Source organism: Aulonocara stuartgranti (genome assembly GCF_965226115.1).
Source record: "Aulonocara stuartgranti genome assembly, chromosome: 14".
Lineage (NCBI taxonomy): Eukaryota > Metazoa > Chordata > Actinopteri > Cichliformes > Cichlidae > Aulonocara > Aulonocara stuartgranti.
In genome coordinates, this window is record NC_138950.1 from 14890993 (window position 1) to 14909471 (window position 18479).

At 37.6% G+C, this 18479-nt stretch overlaps 2 protein-coding genes across 2 annotated transcripts; both read left to right on the forward strand.

Annotated features, from left to right (window-relative positions):
- Positions 1-1065: 1065 nt before the first annotated feature.
- On the forward strand, positions 1066-5712 carry LOC309686994 (extracellular calcium-sensing receptor-like; the record flags this gene model as incomplete). The annotated part of the gene is made up of 9 exons (XM_082501664.1): positions 1066-1307; positions 2262-2499; positions 2635-3222; positions 3363-3493; positions 3672-3768; positions 3891-4014; positions 4130-4602; positions 4700-4780; positions 5356-5712. The coding sequence occupies 9 exons, from the start codon at positions 1066-1068 to the stop codon at positions 5710-5712; spliced, it is 2331 nt and encodes a 776-aa protein (XP_082357790.1).
- A 5580-nt stretch (positions 5713-11292) lies between these two features.
- LOC309686995 (extracellular calcium-sensing receptor-like) lies at positions 11293-15178 on the forward strand (the record flags this gene model as incomplete). Its single annotated transcript, XM_082501665.1, has 9 exons — positions 11293-11320; positions 12042-12265; positions 12420-13028; positions 13136-13266; positions 13408-13504; positions 13650-13773; positions 13895-14367; positions 14466-14546; positions 14822-15178. 9 exons carry the CDS (start codon positions 11293-11295, stop codon positions 15176-15178), a joined length of 2124 nt encoding a protein of 707 aa, XP_082357791.1.
- Positions 15179-18479: the final 3301 nt, after the last annotated feature.

Consider the following 18479-nt stretch of genomic DNA (forward strand, 5'->3'; position numbering starts at 1 on the left):
GCTACCTCAAAGCACATTGTGTGCTGTCTATCTTGCGTGCTGCACAATAGCGTTTAATATTTAGTATCTACTGTTATTTTCTGCTAGCTAGTTTATTGTGATGGTGCTGTATTTATTATGTTGCTCTTTTTTGTTTGTTTTCTCTTCTGTTTTTTCTCTCTCTCCATACAGGTGATCCAGGTGTTTTGTTTGTTTTTCTTTCTTTCTTCCCCCCCCTTCTCACCGTCTCTTCTCCCCTTTGGTTTTCTTTCTCTCCCTCTCTTTATTTCATTCTCTCTCCCTGTCCTGTCCCCCAGTCATGTCTGTCCCGTTTGTAGCAACCGAAAATAAAATAAAATAAATACATAATTATAATAAAGGTCAATCAAATGGACCAATATAGAAAGGCCATGATGATCCACTTGGCATCTTTCTTGGCCTTAAGACAACAATTCTGATGGCTAAAGATCCAAATGGGACAAAAAGAAAAAAATAAATTAAAAAAAACAAAAAAAAACAAACACCTGTTGCTACAGTTATAATATTACCACATTATAGTATGAGGTGTCAGGTGTCCTGTAAAATTTGGACCGCATTTAGCTACCATAACACTTTCTGTACCTAGTGTTTAGCTCACTGCATGATTTCTGCTGTGCATCTGGCCATAGAACCATAGCTGAGCAAACATTAACAAGACATTATGGCACTTGTGGAGTGTGACTTCACTTGGGTTTTCTAAAAAATATAATGAGATGAAGACATTAACTTTTGCTGAGTACATGTTGAGCTATCCTCTCTCCCATGTGTCTGTGTCACTCTGATTGGTTAATCTCATGATGACTCATATGAAAAAATGTATTGACAAATGCATTGAGTATTTAACTCTCCTCATTAGTCTGTTACGGAGTATGTTAGAAAACCAAAGCCAGGAAACTGTTTTCAGCACACAAAGTTTTTATACAACAGAAGATGCATTCAATCCTTTTTAGTAATTGTCTTTGGCTGCTTTTTTATCTCTTTTTAAATCCTGTTTGTATCATGTTCTCTGATGTTCCTCAAACTGTAGTTGAAAGAAAACCAAAAAGGATGGAGGGAGATGTTATGAGGAAAGAAGAGGCTCTGAGAGAACCACTGAGTGGTTTACGGAAAGGGGAAGTGAAAAGTGAGGATTTCAGTTTACCTGAGTGTACAAAACTGGCCAGCAGCAAGCCCGTAGCCTTGCACTCAGATGGTGATGTTGTGATTGGAGGATTTTTCCCTCTACATTATGTTGCATCTAAGCCAGAGTACAGTTACAACAGTAAACCTCAAGTTACATCTTGCTGTGGGTGAGTGTTAATATTTCTATCTTATTTTTTTCTTTTAATGTCTCAATGTTTAAAAACAAAAGAGAAAGAGAAAACAAGATTTGGGGTTTTGATAATATTCCTGTGATTTGTGTATCACTTTAGATAATTTATTTATTTAAATTTATTGTTTGTCAGCCTTTACCACACCGTGTTTCACTGGATGATGACCATGGTTTTCACTGTGGATGAAATTAATCGTAATTCAAGCCTATTACCAGGTGTTAAACTAGGCTACAGAATTATGGACAGCTGTGACCATGTCCACACCAGTCTGCAAGCACTTTTTTCCTTAATCAGTTACTCCAAAACTGTGAAACAAACAGCAGAAACTGAAAACAGCAGAATTCAAATGGAGGGATTAAACATGGCAGGGATAAAAAGGAAGCCTGGGATCCTTTTCTCTGTAGAAAAAAGACATGCTGAAGTTAACATGTCAAAGCCTAGGACTCTTAAAGACGCAGAAAATTACATGAAAGAAAAATTAACAGTAGAAATGAAGACAAGGGAGTATTCCCCCTGTCTGAATTATTCTCCGGTGCCTGCTGTGATTGGTCTTGCATCATCTACCCCTACAAGAGCTGTAGCTCACACGCTTGGCCCTTTCAACATACCTCTGGTAATAAATTGCTTAATCACGTTTAATAATAATTTATGTTTAGAGTTTGTTTTAATTCAATATCATAAAATAACCTGTCTCCTTATAGGTGAGTTATTTTGCCACTTGTAGCTGTCTTACTGACAAGCATTTGTACCCATCATTCTTGAGAACTGTGCCAAGTGATCTCTTTCAAGTTAGAGGTCTCGTAAAGCTTGTTACTTTCTTTGGCTGGTTCTGGGTGGGCACAATAGGAGCTACGGTGAGATAAAGACTTTGATAAATCTCCAGCTAATCAGTCATATACAGGGCACAAAAAGAATCGTTAATATACACAGACATGACTTACAAGTTCTTTTTGGGGATACATTTCAGGATGATTACAGTCTTTATGGTATCCAAGCATTCTCTATTCAGTTTGGACAACAAGGTGGGTGTGTGGCATTTCATCTCACGATCCCGACATCACCCACAGTCGCTGAGATACAAAAAATGGCAGACAAACTCCAGAGGTCAACAGCTCGGGTTGTGGTGGTATTTGCCAAAGACGTAAATTTGCTAGATTTGTTTTCAGAAGTAAGTATCTCAGTTTTCTGTGGCTTTCCCTATATTGTGACACATTTTGTAGTGTTTTAAGCTATATTATGAAAAGATAGGTATTTCAAATTAATTGTTTTCACATTAATCATCATTTCTTTCTGTTTCATCCAGCTTACTCAGAGAAATATGACAGGGATACAATGGGTAGTCAGCGAAGCCTGGATGACCGCTACTCAGCTGACCACTCCTGACTTCCATAATCTTCTAGAGGGAACACTGGGTTTCTCCTTCCCTGGAGTCAGCATCCCAGGCTTGAAAGAGTTTCTTCTGAATGTCCGACCATCTCCCAAACCAGGAATGGAGTTGGTCAATGTGTTCTGGGAAGAATATTTTGGTTGTAAGCTAGAGTTTGAAAGAGACAAAAGTGAAGAATATGAAACTAATACTTTGAAAAACTACAAACTAGGCTCTCAAAACAATTCTGGTTTCATAGTCAGGCTTACTGTTGGGCAAAGTTCATTTAATATGTCTGTTGATAAAAGTAATGAAGGCGCTCTGAAAAAAACTGTATGCACAGGTTTAGAGGATCTGAGTTACACAGATAGCAGTTATAGTGATGTATCTCAGGCCCGAATATCCTATAATGTGTATAAAGCTGTGTATGCCGTTGCCCATGCTCTGCACACTTTCTTAAACTGTAACTCAACAGGACCTACCAGGGGATTGTGTGAGATGCACAACTCATTTACAAACGGTCAGGTAGCTGAATAAGTTCATTTGTATGTCAAATAATGTTAAATATGTTAATCAAGCTTCACATGTTTGGGTTTTTTTTTATTTCATGATTTATTTGTATCAGGTTTATTATTAACATTTTTTTAAAAATCTTTTTTATGTAGTTTCTTCAATATCTGAAAATGGTGAATTTCACCAACCAGTTTGATGAGAAAGTATATTTTGACTCCAATGGAGAGCCAGTCCCTCTCTATGACATCATTAACTGGCAGAAGGACAGCAAGAATGAAATTAGGTGAAATGCCATACTTCAAGCTAACTTTTTAACTTTTTGTGAAGATGATCATAAGTCAAGAACTACACTTGTTGTATACATTTAAGGATACCAATATTGTTTTTTAATGTAATGTTTTTACATTTATTGTTTTGACTGACTGCATTGCATTGAAATTATCTCTTCTTTTTTCTACTAGTTTTGTCAAGGTAGGAAATTATGATGGTTCAGCTCAGGAAGGACAACAGCTGCAGATACTGAAGAACACTATAGTATGGACAACAAGACAGTCACAGGCAGGTCGTAGTTATCCCAAACCTATTATTTATGTTACTTTAAATGGTGAAAAGTCTTTGGTAACCATGTCAAACAACCTATTGATTCACATTATTATATCGTTTTTCTGTTTCTTGTTCAGGTTCCTGTATCTCAGTGTAGTGCTCCATGTCCCCCTGGCAGCAGGCAGGCCACACGCCAAGGAGAGCCCAAATGCTGCTTTGATTGTTTGCCCTGTGCAGATGGAGAGATCAGCAACCAGACCGGTAGCCCATATATTTTTTTTTCCAAAATGCTATTAAAGTTATTTAAAATTACAGATATGTAATGAATAGTTTCTGACTGTTTACATGCATATTTCTGTGCTCTGTGTTTTCAAAGGTTCCACTGAATGTATTAAATGTCCTGAGTACTTCTGGTCAGACAAAGAAAAAGTGAAATGTGTTGCAGGCGAAGAAGAATTCCTGTCTTTCAGTGACACGATGGGAATCATCCTGGTAGCAATTACCTTGCTGGGTTTCATACTGACCACCATCATCACCATTGTGTTTCACAGTTTCCGCTTTACACCCATCGTCAAGGCCAACAATTCAGAAATAAGTTTCTTGCTTCTCCTGTCACTCAAGCTCTGTTTCCTGTGTTGTCTGGTGTTCATTGGTCAGCCGTCTTGGTGGACATGTAGGCTCCGCCAGGCAGCATTTGGGATCAGCTTTGTCCTGTGTTTGTCCTGCCTCCTTGTTAAGACTATTGTGGTCCTCCTGGCTTTCCAGACTAATGTACCTGTTTCCAGGGGTCGGATGCTGTTTGGTACATTCCAGCAGAGGATTTTGATCTTGTGCACTACAGCTCCTCAGGTGAAAGGGAGAAAAAATGTCTGCAACTTTCACATCAGTTTGTTTACATTGTATAGTTTTAGATTGTGTTCTTCTGTTGTTTTACCCCAACCTTTAGATTTGTCTCTCTACTGGCTGGGTGTTGGGTGCACCTCCCTTTCCATTTAGGAATTCAAACTACCAAGTTATAACTGGAAAAGTGAGTAAGAAAACTGTTTCTGTATTTTCTTATAAAGCCTGCCTAAAATATTGCAAATGGACATATGATATATTTTTCAAATATATAATTATTATTTTAAAAAAAAAAGTATCTCAAAAACAATAGGATGGGGGCAAAAAAAATGTCTTGCAATTTCCTTATACATTGATGATGTCATAGCCACTATAAATAGGCCTTTCACAATCTTTGTGAAATTCATTGTTGCCATTAAGTTTATAATTCGCTAAAATGGTACATTTGAGCAGTTTAAAGAATCAGTCTTTTTTTTCTATATAATTCTATATGTTCTACTGTGAATAAAGTGTTTGTACTTTTTAATCTATAAGATTCATAAATTAAATTCTTTCATCTACCCTTATTTACATTTTACATAATCAACTTTTTGGGAATTAGTTTTGTATTTATTTTCATATTGTCGTTAACCATCAACATAATAAAATCTTACACACGGGGACTTTAATGGGTAAAGTAGACACAAAAGAGTAAATAATTATAATCACATAAAATGTACCATCTCTCAAAATCCATTCTAACAAATTTCTGGACATCTTTAGATTGTTGTGGAGTGTAAAGAGCCATGGCCTCCTGGGTTTTACCTGCTCCTTGGTTACATTGGCCTACTGGCCTTTGCCTGTCTTCTCCTGGCATTCTTTGGACGAAAGCTACCGGACACATTCAACGAAGCAAAGTTCATCTCCTTCAGCATGCTGATTTTCTGGGCTGTGTGGATTTCTTTCATTCCAGCTTATGTCAGTTCTCCTGGGAAATTTTCTGTAGCAGTGGAAATATTTGCTATCTTAGCATCCAGTTTTGGGTTGTTACTTTGTATTTTTGTGCCCAAATGTTACATCATTTTACTGCACCCTGAAAGGAATATTAAGAAAGGCATGACTGGAAAAAATCCAAGATGAACGTTTATATTTTGCATTCTTTCTCAGAGTTAATAATTTATAATTGTATTATGCCACATGATACCACATACCATACCACATGAGATGTGTCCCCCCCCCAGTACTTATATTATTCAATTACTTGTGACTTCAGTCGCAAAAAGCTTATACCTTATGTGTAATGTAATGTGGACTTTAATGTACTCTGTCCTTTAGGGGGCATTTTATAAATGTTCGATAACCTCAACAACAGCATTAAGGAAACTTGTAAATATCCCTCAAATCTTCCCTCTTTTTCATTCAATAATGTCTCAAGTTGATGGTGCATGGGTTTTGAAAATTCATATTACTTTCACATTCAAAATTTTCCTGATTCCCCTATCACATGAGAAACTTTGCCTAGTGTCTTGTTTTAAGTTCCACAGCCTTACTCCCATCAGCCATGTATGGAAGCTTTGCTCCCTCTGGAAGGAAGGAAGGAAGGAAGGAAGGAAGGAAGGAAGGAAGGAAGGAAGGAAGGAAGGAAGGAAGAAAGAAAGGAAGGAAGGAAGATTCTTTCAGGTCCCTTGGGTTGCAACAGTGGATGGAGCCACATATTTGATTCAGGACTTGTTTACACGTTCCTAACACAACCCTCCTGCTGTGTCTACTGCCAGTCTAGAACCTTCTCCTTGTTAGGCAAATGCATTGTCAGATCTTTACCTTTACCCACTGTGAAAACTGAACTTAACTAAATTGAATTGAATATGTAACACTGTGGAGCCAATTAATTAATCAATACATACATACAGTGCTTAAAAATATTTCACAATTATACAATCTGTAGAAATCTGTCAAAAACCTTTTTAAAGCTAAAAATGATATTGTTGTTTATTAGGCAAATAACAAACTTAACTACATTTCTACATCCAAATTTGGGACAGCACATTAGACTTCTCTGAGAAGTCAGAAATCAATCTATCATAACCTTCAACCTTTTGCTCAGGAATGCAAGTAATTAACTATAATTTGGCATCTCAATAATAATAAAAAATAACTATGTGCTTTACTGTTGCGTCTGCTTTTTTGTTAAACAGTAAATTTGAAACGGATTCATGGATAACAATTTTAATTAATAGCTTGCACAGGAAACCGTCCTGTTAATTCAGGACAGCTGTGGCAAAAACTTACATTAGGTGGTGGTCCAAAAAATTTATTAAACACTCTACATAAATAATAACTTTATTTGTATATCACTTTTCAGAACAGAGTAACATAGGTCTTTACAGTTTGAATAAAAGCCACATATTAAAGATAAGTATACATGTTCCAACACATACAACTTCATACATGCAATAAAGATATAAACTAAGGCACAAAATATTGAGGAAAAGATTATGTTAAAGCTAACCTATAAAAATGTATTGAAACAAATCACAGATTTAGCCAAACTAACAGGGTGATGAAGACTGTATGAGAGGTTGTGTGCTACAACCTCAAAAGTTGACTGCATGTGGTTTTAAAGTAACAGAGTGAGACAATTACCATTTATCTTGCTAAGACAATCTGAGAAGTCAGCTGCAATGATAATGTTTCAGTAGCTCTGATATATAAGCAGAGGCCTCTTCGTGTAGACCTTTATATGTTAATAACAGGATTTTAAAACTGTTTTAAAACAGGTGTCTGTGTCCTGTGCAGAGAACACAGGGCACACAGCAAGAAAGAAGATGCAACAAAGAACAGAACAGTATAAATAGACAGGTAGAGATTAGGGCAGAGTAGATACACTAAAGAAAGGTGATTAAAGAAGAAACACTCAATGCATCATGGAAATCCCCCAGCAGCCTACATCTATTGCAGTTTAACTAAGGGAGGATCCAACTCTAACTATATACTTTATCAAAAAGGAACATTTTAAGCCTAATGTTAAAAGTAGAGAGGCTTTCTGTCTTCCGAATCCAAACTGGAACTTTGTTCCACAGAAGCGGGGCCTGAAAGCTGAAGCCTCTGCCTCCCATTTTGCTATTAAATACTTTAGGAACCACAAGTAAACCTGCAGTCTGAGAGTGAAGTGCTCTAATGGGGTGATACTCTAGTATAAGGTCATTGAGATAAGATGGGCCTGATTATTCAAGATCTTATATTTGAGCAGCAGGATTCTAAATTTGGGTTTGGATTTAACAGGGAGCCAGTGAAGGAAAACCAATACAGGAAAAATATGCTCTTAGAAAGAGAGACCCATTCTGGACCTCAGGGACCATCAATATCTTGCATTTCAAGGGCCAGAGATCACTGTTGAGGTCCCTGAGGTCCAGAATTGGTCAAAATCCACCACCCAAAAAATAAATAAATTGTAAAATGTAAAAATAAATGTAAAAAAAAAAAAATAGCGGGAAGCCTGGAAATGTCTGGCCTCCACATCCTTTATGTTACTTTTGCCTGGGAAGTTGGCGAGTTCTTCCTGCAGTATTTGAGCATGCTAGGGTGGAGTAAAGGTGGGAGTAGTTGTTACAGGGGTTCTGCGTGAGAACAATAGGTGGTAGCCATGGGTCATGGTGGACAGCACCTTTGGGACCGCTCCTATTGACAATTTTGCTGCCCTGTGCTGAGTTGACAGATGAGGGGGCTGGCCAACCTGGGTTCAGGAATAGTCAGGAGGTGGGGGATGCTTGGGCACCTCCAAACCTTAAGTTTGTCCTCCTCCTCTTCTTTATTGGCAAAAGGCCAGCTGAGGTCTCCCAATCCCAATGTTGGGACATTAGTTGCTGGTTGAGATGCAGATGACTTGGTCCTTTTGGAACCAGAAGTGTGTCTGGAAAGGACACTTGACATTTCCTGCACACAGCAGTGACTGTCCTGAGCCTTTTGCAACAGTTGAGCTGCTCCTGAACCTGCAAGGTTTACCCTGAAAAGACAACAGCAGGTTGCTCTAGTTGATGCAGGGATAATAAAACCATCTATTCAGAAATGTGGAAAGCACACATTTATTATGTCCATCCTCCAGGGGCATGAAATACACACACAGTTGGGAATCTCACGGGATCTTTAATTCAAGGGGTACAATGTTTTCCTTCCATCATGTCACGTCAAGCTCAGGTACTTCATGATTCGGCTCAGGTCATGCTCATGTTACATGTTCATGTTTTTTCCACATTCCTCGCATGCTCTGGTCTTGAATCTTGTTCATGTCCTTTTTGTCACAGTTATCATAGTGTAGTTTTTCCAGTTTAGGTTTTAGTTTAATTTACGCCCATATTTGCTTTGGCAATGTTAAAAAAATATTTAAAAATACAGTAGGGTTCATCAGTATGTAAATTAAAGTCACCTGCCAAAATGTTGGGGGTTTTTTGGGGGGTTTTTTGGGGTTTTTTTTTTTTTTTTCAAATTTAACAACAGCACTTAAAAGCAGATGAGAAAATTCATTCATGAAATCATTTTGGAAATCATTTAATTTGGGAAGTCTGTTGATAATACAGAAATGTAGCCCAATTAGCAATTGATTAATTGCTGTTAAGTAAATAATTGCTTATCTGGCATGCTCATTATTATTATTAAGTCTGGGTGTAGAAAGAAAAAGGTTGTTGGGTCAATTCAAGCAGGAGACATTAATCCCAGTAAGGGTATCCAGCATAAACCTCTAGCAAATCAAACATGTGGAGATACCTGCCGTAGCAACTCGTGACAAGACCACACATGTTCAGATACACACACACACACACACACACACACACATCCAATACACCATGGTAACCTTCACTTATGTGCCCTTATGTGCAATATTACTAAGTGCATCTCTTCTGATGCAACGTAGTACTTTTTTTAAATTCTGTTTTGTATAGTATGTTTTTTCTATTTTATCTTATTTTATTCTTGTATTTTTCTTAATTTTGCTGTTCTTATCTTGTATATATTTTCTGAATTTATAGCTGAATACATTTAATCAAGGTATGTGTTTTTGTTTCATTTCCTTGGCACATGCAAGGTCTGTGCAATTAAGACTTGACACAAACCTAATACAGTTTGTCATCTTACTGGTTGAGACTCTCCCATCTTCAGAGGAATCATCTTAACTGGTGCTAAATCTTCAAAATTTTCTTTTGTTTACTTGCAGTATACTATCTGCCTGACACACCTCTAAACTGCAATAGATGTTTTTGGCCAGCCAGTTAACGTGGGGCACATTTGGCCTTCACTGATAGTGAGTCGAGCTGTCTAAACTTATAATCTTATAGTTAGGTGGCAGCTGTGCTGTGAGATTTGGGTCACATTTGAGCTCAGAAAATTTGATATAGTCAGTGTTAGACTAACTTCATCATATCAGCTTTAGTGTGGCCCACTCACCCATAGCTGTGCCACAAGTATCAATAACGACCCAAGTTGTTGCCAACTGTGACTTTTTGGGGTGGCTGTAGCTCATGAAGGTCATCTACTAAAACAGTATGTTGGGGGTTTAATCGCTGGCCTCTGTAAGCCAGAGTCTTCTTGGGCTCGATACTGAACCCTAAATTGCTCTCTGATGTGTTATGTGAATGTTAGATATACTTAGGCATAGAAAAACTGTGTTTCTTGAAGTTGTTGTTTAAAGTGCTTTGAGTGCACTAGAAAAGTGGAATAGAGATATATAAGAACCAGTCCATTTACTTTACTTGGGTTTTCTGACAAATATAATATAATATAATATAATATAATGAAAAGATTAATATTTACGTGGTAGAAATATGGTATGAGCATCACTATTTGTGGAACATGGTTATGGATATTTCCACATAACTTTGCTATTGAAACAAACATTATATTGAGAAAATCAATTCAAACTCAGCGGCAAATAGAATCATTGTCATTACTTATGTTGTGTTTTTTAAATGAAATATGTGTCAGTTTCTTTCTTTTTCATTATTATTATAATTTTATTAAGATGGTTTAAGACATTTCATAACTTTGAACAATAATATTCACTCTCCTTTTGCATTTCACTCTGATTGGGTGATCTCATGATGACTCATATGAATAAGTGCAATAACATAACCATCATAGTTTTTAATGCACTGCATTAGACTCTTAGAGATTATGTTGGAGATGCATTGTTGTCAGCACAATTTCTATAGGGCTACAGTGGATTATGCATTATGAATTCAACCGTTTGTAATTATCTTTGGCTGCTTTTTTGTGTCTTTAAACTTGCTTGTATTATGTTCTTTGATGCTTCTGTAGCTGAAAGACAGCTCCAAAGGACCTGGTTTAAAGAACCTGGTTTAAAGATAGGGGATGTGAGAAGTGGTTCTAGTTTACCTCAATGTGTAAAACTGGAAAGAAGTGAGCTTCTAGCCTTGCACTTGGATGGCGATGTTGTGATTGGAGGGTTTTTCCCTCTGCATTATGTTGCCAGTGATCCACAGTATAGCTACAAAACTAAACCAGAAACTACATCTTGCAGCGGGTGAGTATAAGTGTACAGTTTATATCTTTTGAGTCTTCATTTTTGTTTTTCTTCCCCCACTGTCTATGGTTCAGAGAGATAATTTACATTGTGTGTTTGTGTTAATGTGATTGCTTTATTGCTAAAGAATACTCACCTTATTTCTCGACAGCTTTGACCTCAGAGCCTTTCGCTGGATGATGACCATGGTGTTTGCAGTGGAGGAAATTAACCGTAATTCAAGTCTATTACCAGGTGTTAAACTAGGCTACCAGATTATGGACAGTTGTGACCATGTCCACACCAGTCTGAAAGTTCTTTTTTCCTTAGTCAGTCACTCTGAAGCAGTGAAAAGTCAGGTTAAAGAAATACTTGAAACTGAAAACAGAGGTACTGAAATGAAGACATTAACAACTGTAGGAGTAACAACAAAACAAATGAAAAATAGAGGTACTAAAGTTAAAACCATAATGCATAACAGCCTTAAAAATACAGAAAAATATATAAAGGAAAACACAACAGAAGAAATAAAGACAAGAGAGTCTTCCACATGTCTGTATTATTCTCCGGTGCCTGCTGTGATTGGTTTTGCATCCTCTTCCCCTACAAGAGCTGTAGCTCAAACACTTGGCCCTTTCAACATACCACTGGTAATAAATTGCTTAATCACATTTAATAATGTTTTATGGTTAGAGTTTGTTTTAAGTCAGTTTTATAAAATAACCCATCTCTCTATAGGTGAGTTATTTTGCCACTTGTACCTGTCTTACTGATAAGCAATTGTACCCATCATTCTTGAGAACTGTGCCAAGTGATCTCTTTCAAGTTAGAGGCCTTGTACAGCTTGTCACTTTCTTTGGCTGGTTCTGGGTAGGCACAATAGGGACCACGGTGAGATAAAGACTTTTTGGAAATATAAAATTAGTTAGATTTAAATAACAACATTATCTTAAAGTCATTTATGTATATATATTTCAGGATGACTATAGTCTTTATGGGATCCAAGCATTCTCTGATCTATTTGGACAACAAGGTGGGTGTGTAGAATTTCATCTCACTATCTCAAAATCATCCACAGTGGCTGAGATACAAAAAATAGCAGACAAATTACAGAGTTCAACTGCTCGGGTTGTGGTGGTCTTTGCCACAGAAGGCCAGCTGGTAGATTTGTTCTCAGAAGTAAGTATCTCAGCTGTTAAGTCTGCCAGTGTGTGATTAGGCATATAGCATGAAATATTTTGCAGTACTTCCATAATAAAATACAAAAATCAAATGAAACTGATCATAAAATATTTTTTGTTTGTTTGCTTTTCCTTTGTTTGTGCCTCTACAGCTTGCCAGGAGAAATGTAACAGGGATACAGTGGCTAGCCAGTGAAGCCTGGGTGACTGCTAGCCGACTGGCTTCACCAAATTTCCACTCTCTTCTGGAGGGAACACTGGGCTTCTCCTTCCCTGGAGTCAGCATCCCTGGCTTGAAAGAGTTTCTTTTAAATGTCCGACCTTCTCCCAAACCAGGAATGGAATTTGTCAATATGTTCTGGGAAGAGCAGTTTGGTTGTAAGCTAGAGTTTCAAAGAGACAGAACCAACAAATATGAACAGGATACTCAGGATAACTTTAAAGATCCAAATACTTATCAAATAGACCCTCAAAATAGTTCAGGTTACATGGCCGGACTTATTGTGGGACAAAAATATGTATTTAATGTGCCGGATTATATAGATTATGCAGGTGTGGTTGAAAAGCCTTTATGCACAGGTTTAGAGGATCTCAGATATGTTTACAGCAGTTATAGTGATGTAACTAAGGTCAGAATATCCTATAATGTGTATAAAGCTGTATATGCTATTGCCCATGCGCTGCACACTTTTTTGAACTGTGATTCTGTGGGACCTAGCAGGGGATTATGTGAGAAGCACAGCTCATTTTCAAATGGTCAGGTAATTGAAATTATGACAAAATATGTTACACAAGGTTTGTGAACGTTCTTTTGAAATCATCTGTTTTGTTTGTCAGTGTTGATTTTTTTTTATTCTATTTCATGCAGTTTCTTCAACATCTGAAAATTGTGAATTTTACCAACCAGTTTCATGAAAATGTATATTTTGACTCCAATGGGGAGCCAGTCCCTCTCTATGATATCATTAATTGGCAGAAGGACAGCACAGATGAAATTAGGTAAAACATAATAGTTAATGATGCAATTGAAGTGTGAGTATTCATAAACAAGAAGCTTTATTTATATTCATTTTACTCTATTGCTATTATTTGGCCTGATTGCAATTTTAAATAATTTATTGGGAATTTTTTTTATGCCAGATTTATCAAAGTTGGAAGCTATGATGGTTCAGCTCCTCAAAGACAGCAACTGCACATAGTGAAGGACATGACTGTATGGACAAAAGGACAGTCACGGGTAGGTCATTGTTACCCCAAACTCCTTATGCCACTTAAAACTAAACATTTTTAAGCTGTTGAAAATTATTTGATAAACTGTGTCAAATTCTCTAAAACAATCTATTGATTCACATTATTATATCATTTTCCTGTTCCTTGTTCAGGTTCCTTTATCTCAATGTAGTGCTCCATGTCCCCCTGGCAGCAGGCAGGCCACACGCCAAGGAGAGCCCAAATGCTGCTTTGATTGTTTGCCCTGTGCAGATGGAGAGATCAGCAACCAGACCGGTAGCCCATATATGTTTTTTGTTTTTTTCAAAATGCTATTAAAGTTATTTAAAATGACAGATATGTAATGAATAGTTTCTGACTGTTTACATGCATATTTCTGTGCTCTGTGTTTTCAAAGGTTCCACTGAATGTATTAAATGTCCAGAATACTTCTGGTCAGACAAAGAAAAAGTGAAATGTGTTGCAGGAGTAGAAGAATTCCTGTCTTTCTATGACAAAATGGGAATCATCCTGGTAGCAATTACCTTGCTGGGTTTCATACTGACCACCATCATCACCATTGTTTTTCATCGTTTCCGCTATACACCCATCGTCAAGGCAAACAATGCAGAAATAAGTTTCTTGCTTCTCCTGTCACTCAAGCTCTGTTTCCTGTGTTCTCTGGTGTTCATTGGTCAGCCCTCTTGGTGGACATGTAGGCTCCGCCAGGCAGCATTTGGGATCAGCTTTGTCCTGTGTTTGTCCTGCCTCCTTGTTAAGACTATTGTGGTCCTCCTGGCTTTCCGGGCGAACGTACCAGGTTCCAGGGGTCAGATGCTGTTTGGAACATCTCAGCAGAGGATTCTGATCTTGTGCACTACAGCTCCTCAGGTTGGAAGAATATGAAACTGTCTAAATGTAATGGTTTTTGAATATTGCACATGTTTGGTACTTCTTGTATTCTTCTATCATCCAATCCTTCCCCCCAGATCTGCCTCTGTACTGGTTGGGTCTTGGGCGCACCTCCCTTTCCATTCAGAAATCCAAACTACCAAGCTTCAACTGGAAAAGTGAGTAAAGCACCAAGACTGTACTTTATTTCTTTATTTTGATATTACCATCAGCCATAACCATAGTCTTAAATGTTCTAATCCTTATAGTTCAGGACTTCAGGATTAGAACATAGTTCAATGTAGTAAGTGAGTAATCAGTTGTTAAAATATAACACAAATCATCTCTCTGTACTAATATTAAAAAATGTTGAACATTATCATAAAATAAGTATAATCACATAAAATGTACCATCTCTCAAAATCCATACTAACACATTTCTGGACATCTTTAGATCGTTGTGGAGTGTAAAGAGCCATGGCCTCCAGGGTTTTACCTGCTGCTTGGCTACATTGGCCTACTGGCCTTTGCCTGTCTTCTCCTGGCATTCCTTGGACGCAAACTACCAGACAGGTTCAATGAAGCAAAGTTCATCACCTTCAGCATGCTGATTTTCTGGGCTGTGTGGATTTCTTTCATTCCAGCTTATGTCAGTTCTCCTGGAAACTTTTCTGTGGCAGTGGAAATATTTGCTATCTTAGCATCTAGTTATGGGTTGTTGCTCTGTATTTTTGTGCCCAAATGCTATATCATTTTACTGCACCCTGAGAAAAATATTAAAAAAGGTATGACCAGAAAATGTTGTAGATGAACATCTATATAACATATGTTTTTCAGAGTAAACATGTTATGTCATCTCAGTTAAAAGAGAATAAAACAAAATACTAAATAAGAGATCTTTGTTTTGTTGATTTATTTTTTAAGCTTATGTTTTTATCACGCACAGGTGGATTAGTACATCACTTAACAGTTGTAACGGCAGTCTGGCAACAAAGGAGCGCCTAGCAGGTCCAGCGGGCATGTGGTGTGGAGGTTAGCCGGATAACTCGAAGCCAGTCAGTTAAATCGAACAACAGACCTTTATTCCTTTTTAGCAACATAAAACCATACAAGCCAGGTCTCCACGGCTCTACTCTTTCTGTACATAGATGTGTGGGGATCGGTAGTCGCCAGCGCCAGTCCGTTACAATGATGAGGTCTCTCTCTGGACAGCCACGCGAGCAACATGTAACAGCTGCCACTATACTCACACACAAACTAGAGCCGTGTCCAAATTCATAGGCTGCATACTCCTGAGGACTCTGCCTGTCTACGCGGGCCGGGTCCTCCGAGGGCCAGGTAGGCCGGAAGTGAGTGGCTGAGGAATTGGATGGTCTAGCCTTCAAATTTGCATCACCAGCTGTCTCGTTGGAGTTTAATAAACTCAGCCGTCTGCTCCTTGCTATCTAAAATATAACAGGACAGTGGCGTAAATTCTCGATCATCTCACACTACTGTTTAATAAGTTTTCTGTTTGACGTTTATTCTAAGTGACTTATATATAATGTTTAACCTGACTGGCGAAAGACCACACGGGGTCTGAAAACAATGTGCTGGGAGTCCAGTGTTCTCGCCGGCTCTAGTGAGCCTCAACTTTCCAGTTAGCTATCAGGCTGATGGGTAACAGATGTCTCTGAAAACGTCGGAGCACTTTTGCAAATATGTGATGTCTTGATATTTGAAGTTTACACAATTACATTCTCGCCTGAAAATATCTTAAAAGTTTATTTTGTGATCCAGAAAGAGTAATATGAGTAATATTAAAACTAAGTAGCTGCTGTCATTGTTGGAAACTGGAATTGGCTGGGTTGCGCTATGACTTCTGGGATATGGTGGGCCACGAAGGGAACACCTGACCCATCCTTCAAATCTGGGGAAAATAAGGACGCATTTGTCGGCTGTATTTGGAAGAGTCTGTGAATTTGGACAGCCTTCGTCACATTGCCGTTGACGTAATCGTCTTACAAATGCAGCCTCAGGAGGATGCAGCCTATGAATTTGGAAACCCCCTAGGAGACTCCCCCCAAATACTACCATAGTAGGACAACCTCCCCCCTAGTAGTGCTATAACACAATAAGGGTTGTTACACAGTGCATCTTTAAAAATATTTTAATTACCCAACTTACTTCTTGTATTGTAAGCTACTGACCAGCTACTGAAGAAACTACAATTAGTTGCCATTTGAAACTGCACCACAGTTTATAAAGGCCAATGACTTCTCTAATAAAAAGCACAGTTTACCATCACAAAAATATTTGATACTGATACTGGCTGATACTAACTATAGTTAGCCTACACATATGAGCATGTTTATTTCTTTGTCCCATAGTCTTCAGATTTGGAAGGATAGCATATTAATATATATGAATATATACAATAACATACTGGCTTACATACAATAAGTGGGCCAGTTACAATGTTCCCTCTAATTTTTCATGTGTCTGAGCGAACACACAAACTCCCTGAGCGGTCCCTTGGACCACTGTGAGCGACAGCAGACGTGTGTACTGTGGTCACGCCAGCATCGAATCCATCCAAGTCACATGGTTTATTAAAATAATCAAATTACAGCATTGTAGTGTTCTGTTGCAGAGTGTAGCAACTCTGATTAAACACCAAGCTAAACCTCTGTCAATGAATACACGAGTCTGAGTAGAGTTGACTTTTTACTCACAATTTTCATTTGACAAGCTGTGAAAACTGTGGTTGAAAAGAAATACAGAATAGAAAAAATGATTGTGTTTACATAAATATTGTATCACGAAATAACTCAAAATATGACTTTACATCTTTGTGTTAGCTTGAGCAACAGTAATGATCATCAAAATGAATGCCTTTTTTAACATATACATATCAACCCTCATGAACGACAAATAAAATATAGTTTTTAAAAAACACCTCTATTTATGCTTTTTTTAACACCTTCATCATGACATATATACACTTACGTGTATGTAAGGGAGGTTATTAGCAAGTTCACCTTCAAAATTAAATCTTCTTAACATTTTTAACTCTTTTTACTGTTCTTTTTAACTTAAATACATACAAATGAATTGTTATAAAGCAAACATTAAAGATAAATGGCATAAATGCCTTTAAGGCATCACAAGCATTTACATTTATGTTAGACTACTTTTAATTAACTGCTTTAGCCCACTTACAATGAAAATTAAAAAAAAAAGATCTTGTTCATGACCTGTGTAGTATGTTAACGCTATTGGAAGTAAAAAATAACTTGAACTCCAATTTATACACACAACTTTCTTTCTTTCTTTTTTATAAAGCTGTGACTTGTATTATGAGTATAAGTCTGTGGTTTGGGAGAGAGTCCGGTAACTCTCTGTCTGCAAAATACAGTATATAATATCCAATGTTGAGTTATGCAAACAACAAAGTTTTTTGCAGATGTTTACCAAAAAATGCAGCCAAGGCATTGTTTTAAACAAACCTTTCAAACTATTTACAAAACAATCAGGTGCACTGCATGAAATTTGATGCCACATAAATTATTTACTCCAAAAAATAATTTCTTTCCACTATGAGATAAAGGAGAACATCACAAGCCTGATATCTGCAGCCCTGACAACAGGAGATGTATCACTCCTGTAACACCTGTAACATTCAGCAGTCGCCTCATTGTTCTGACACACACAACAAAACTATTGACTACACTACACACTAACTACAGAAGACAACACACTAAGTACATAAGATTTGCACTAAACGTCGCAAATCTCTCACATCTCAAAGCACCCCCTTCACTCCTAAAACTTCCCCCCCCTCCTAAACAACTAAATGCCATGTTGCCATATCATTTTTTGATTTTTGTTAACATAACTCTGGTTTTACATGGCCCATCAACACAATTTAAAAACTGGTATAAAGTCCACACTTTTTCCGTCAATTGTTCCGTCTGTCCTGCTCACATCTCCAATGGTTGTGCACGTTGTCATTAACGTGGCTTCACTCCACATTAGCCACGCCGCTTTGCTAACTAAAACACTGGTGTTGGCACATAAGGACACTGTCATAGCCTGTCAACGACATTGATTAGCTGCGTATATACGAATGT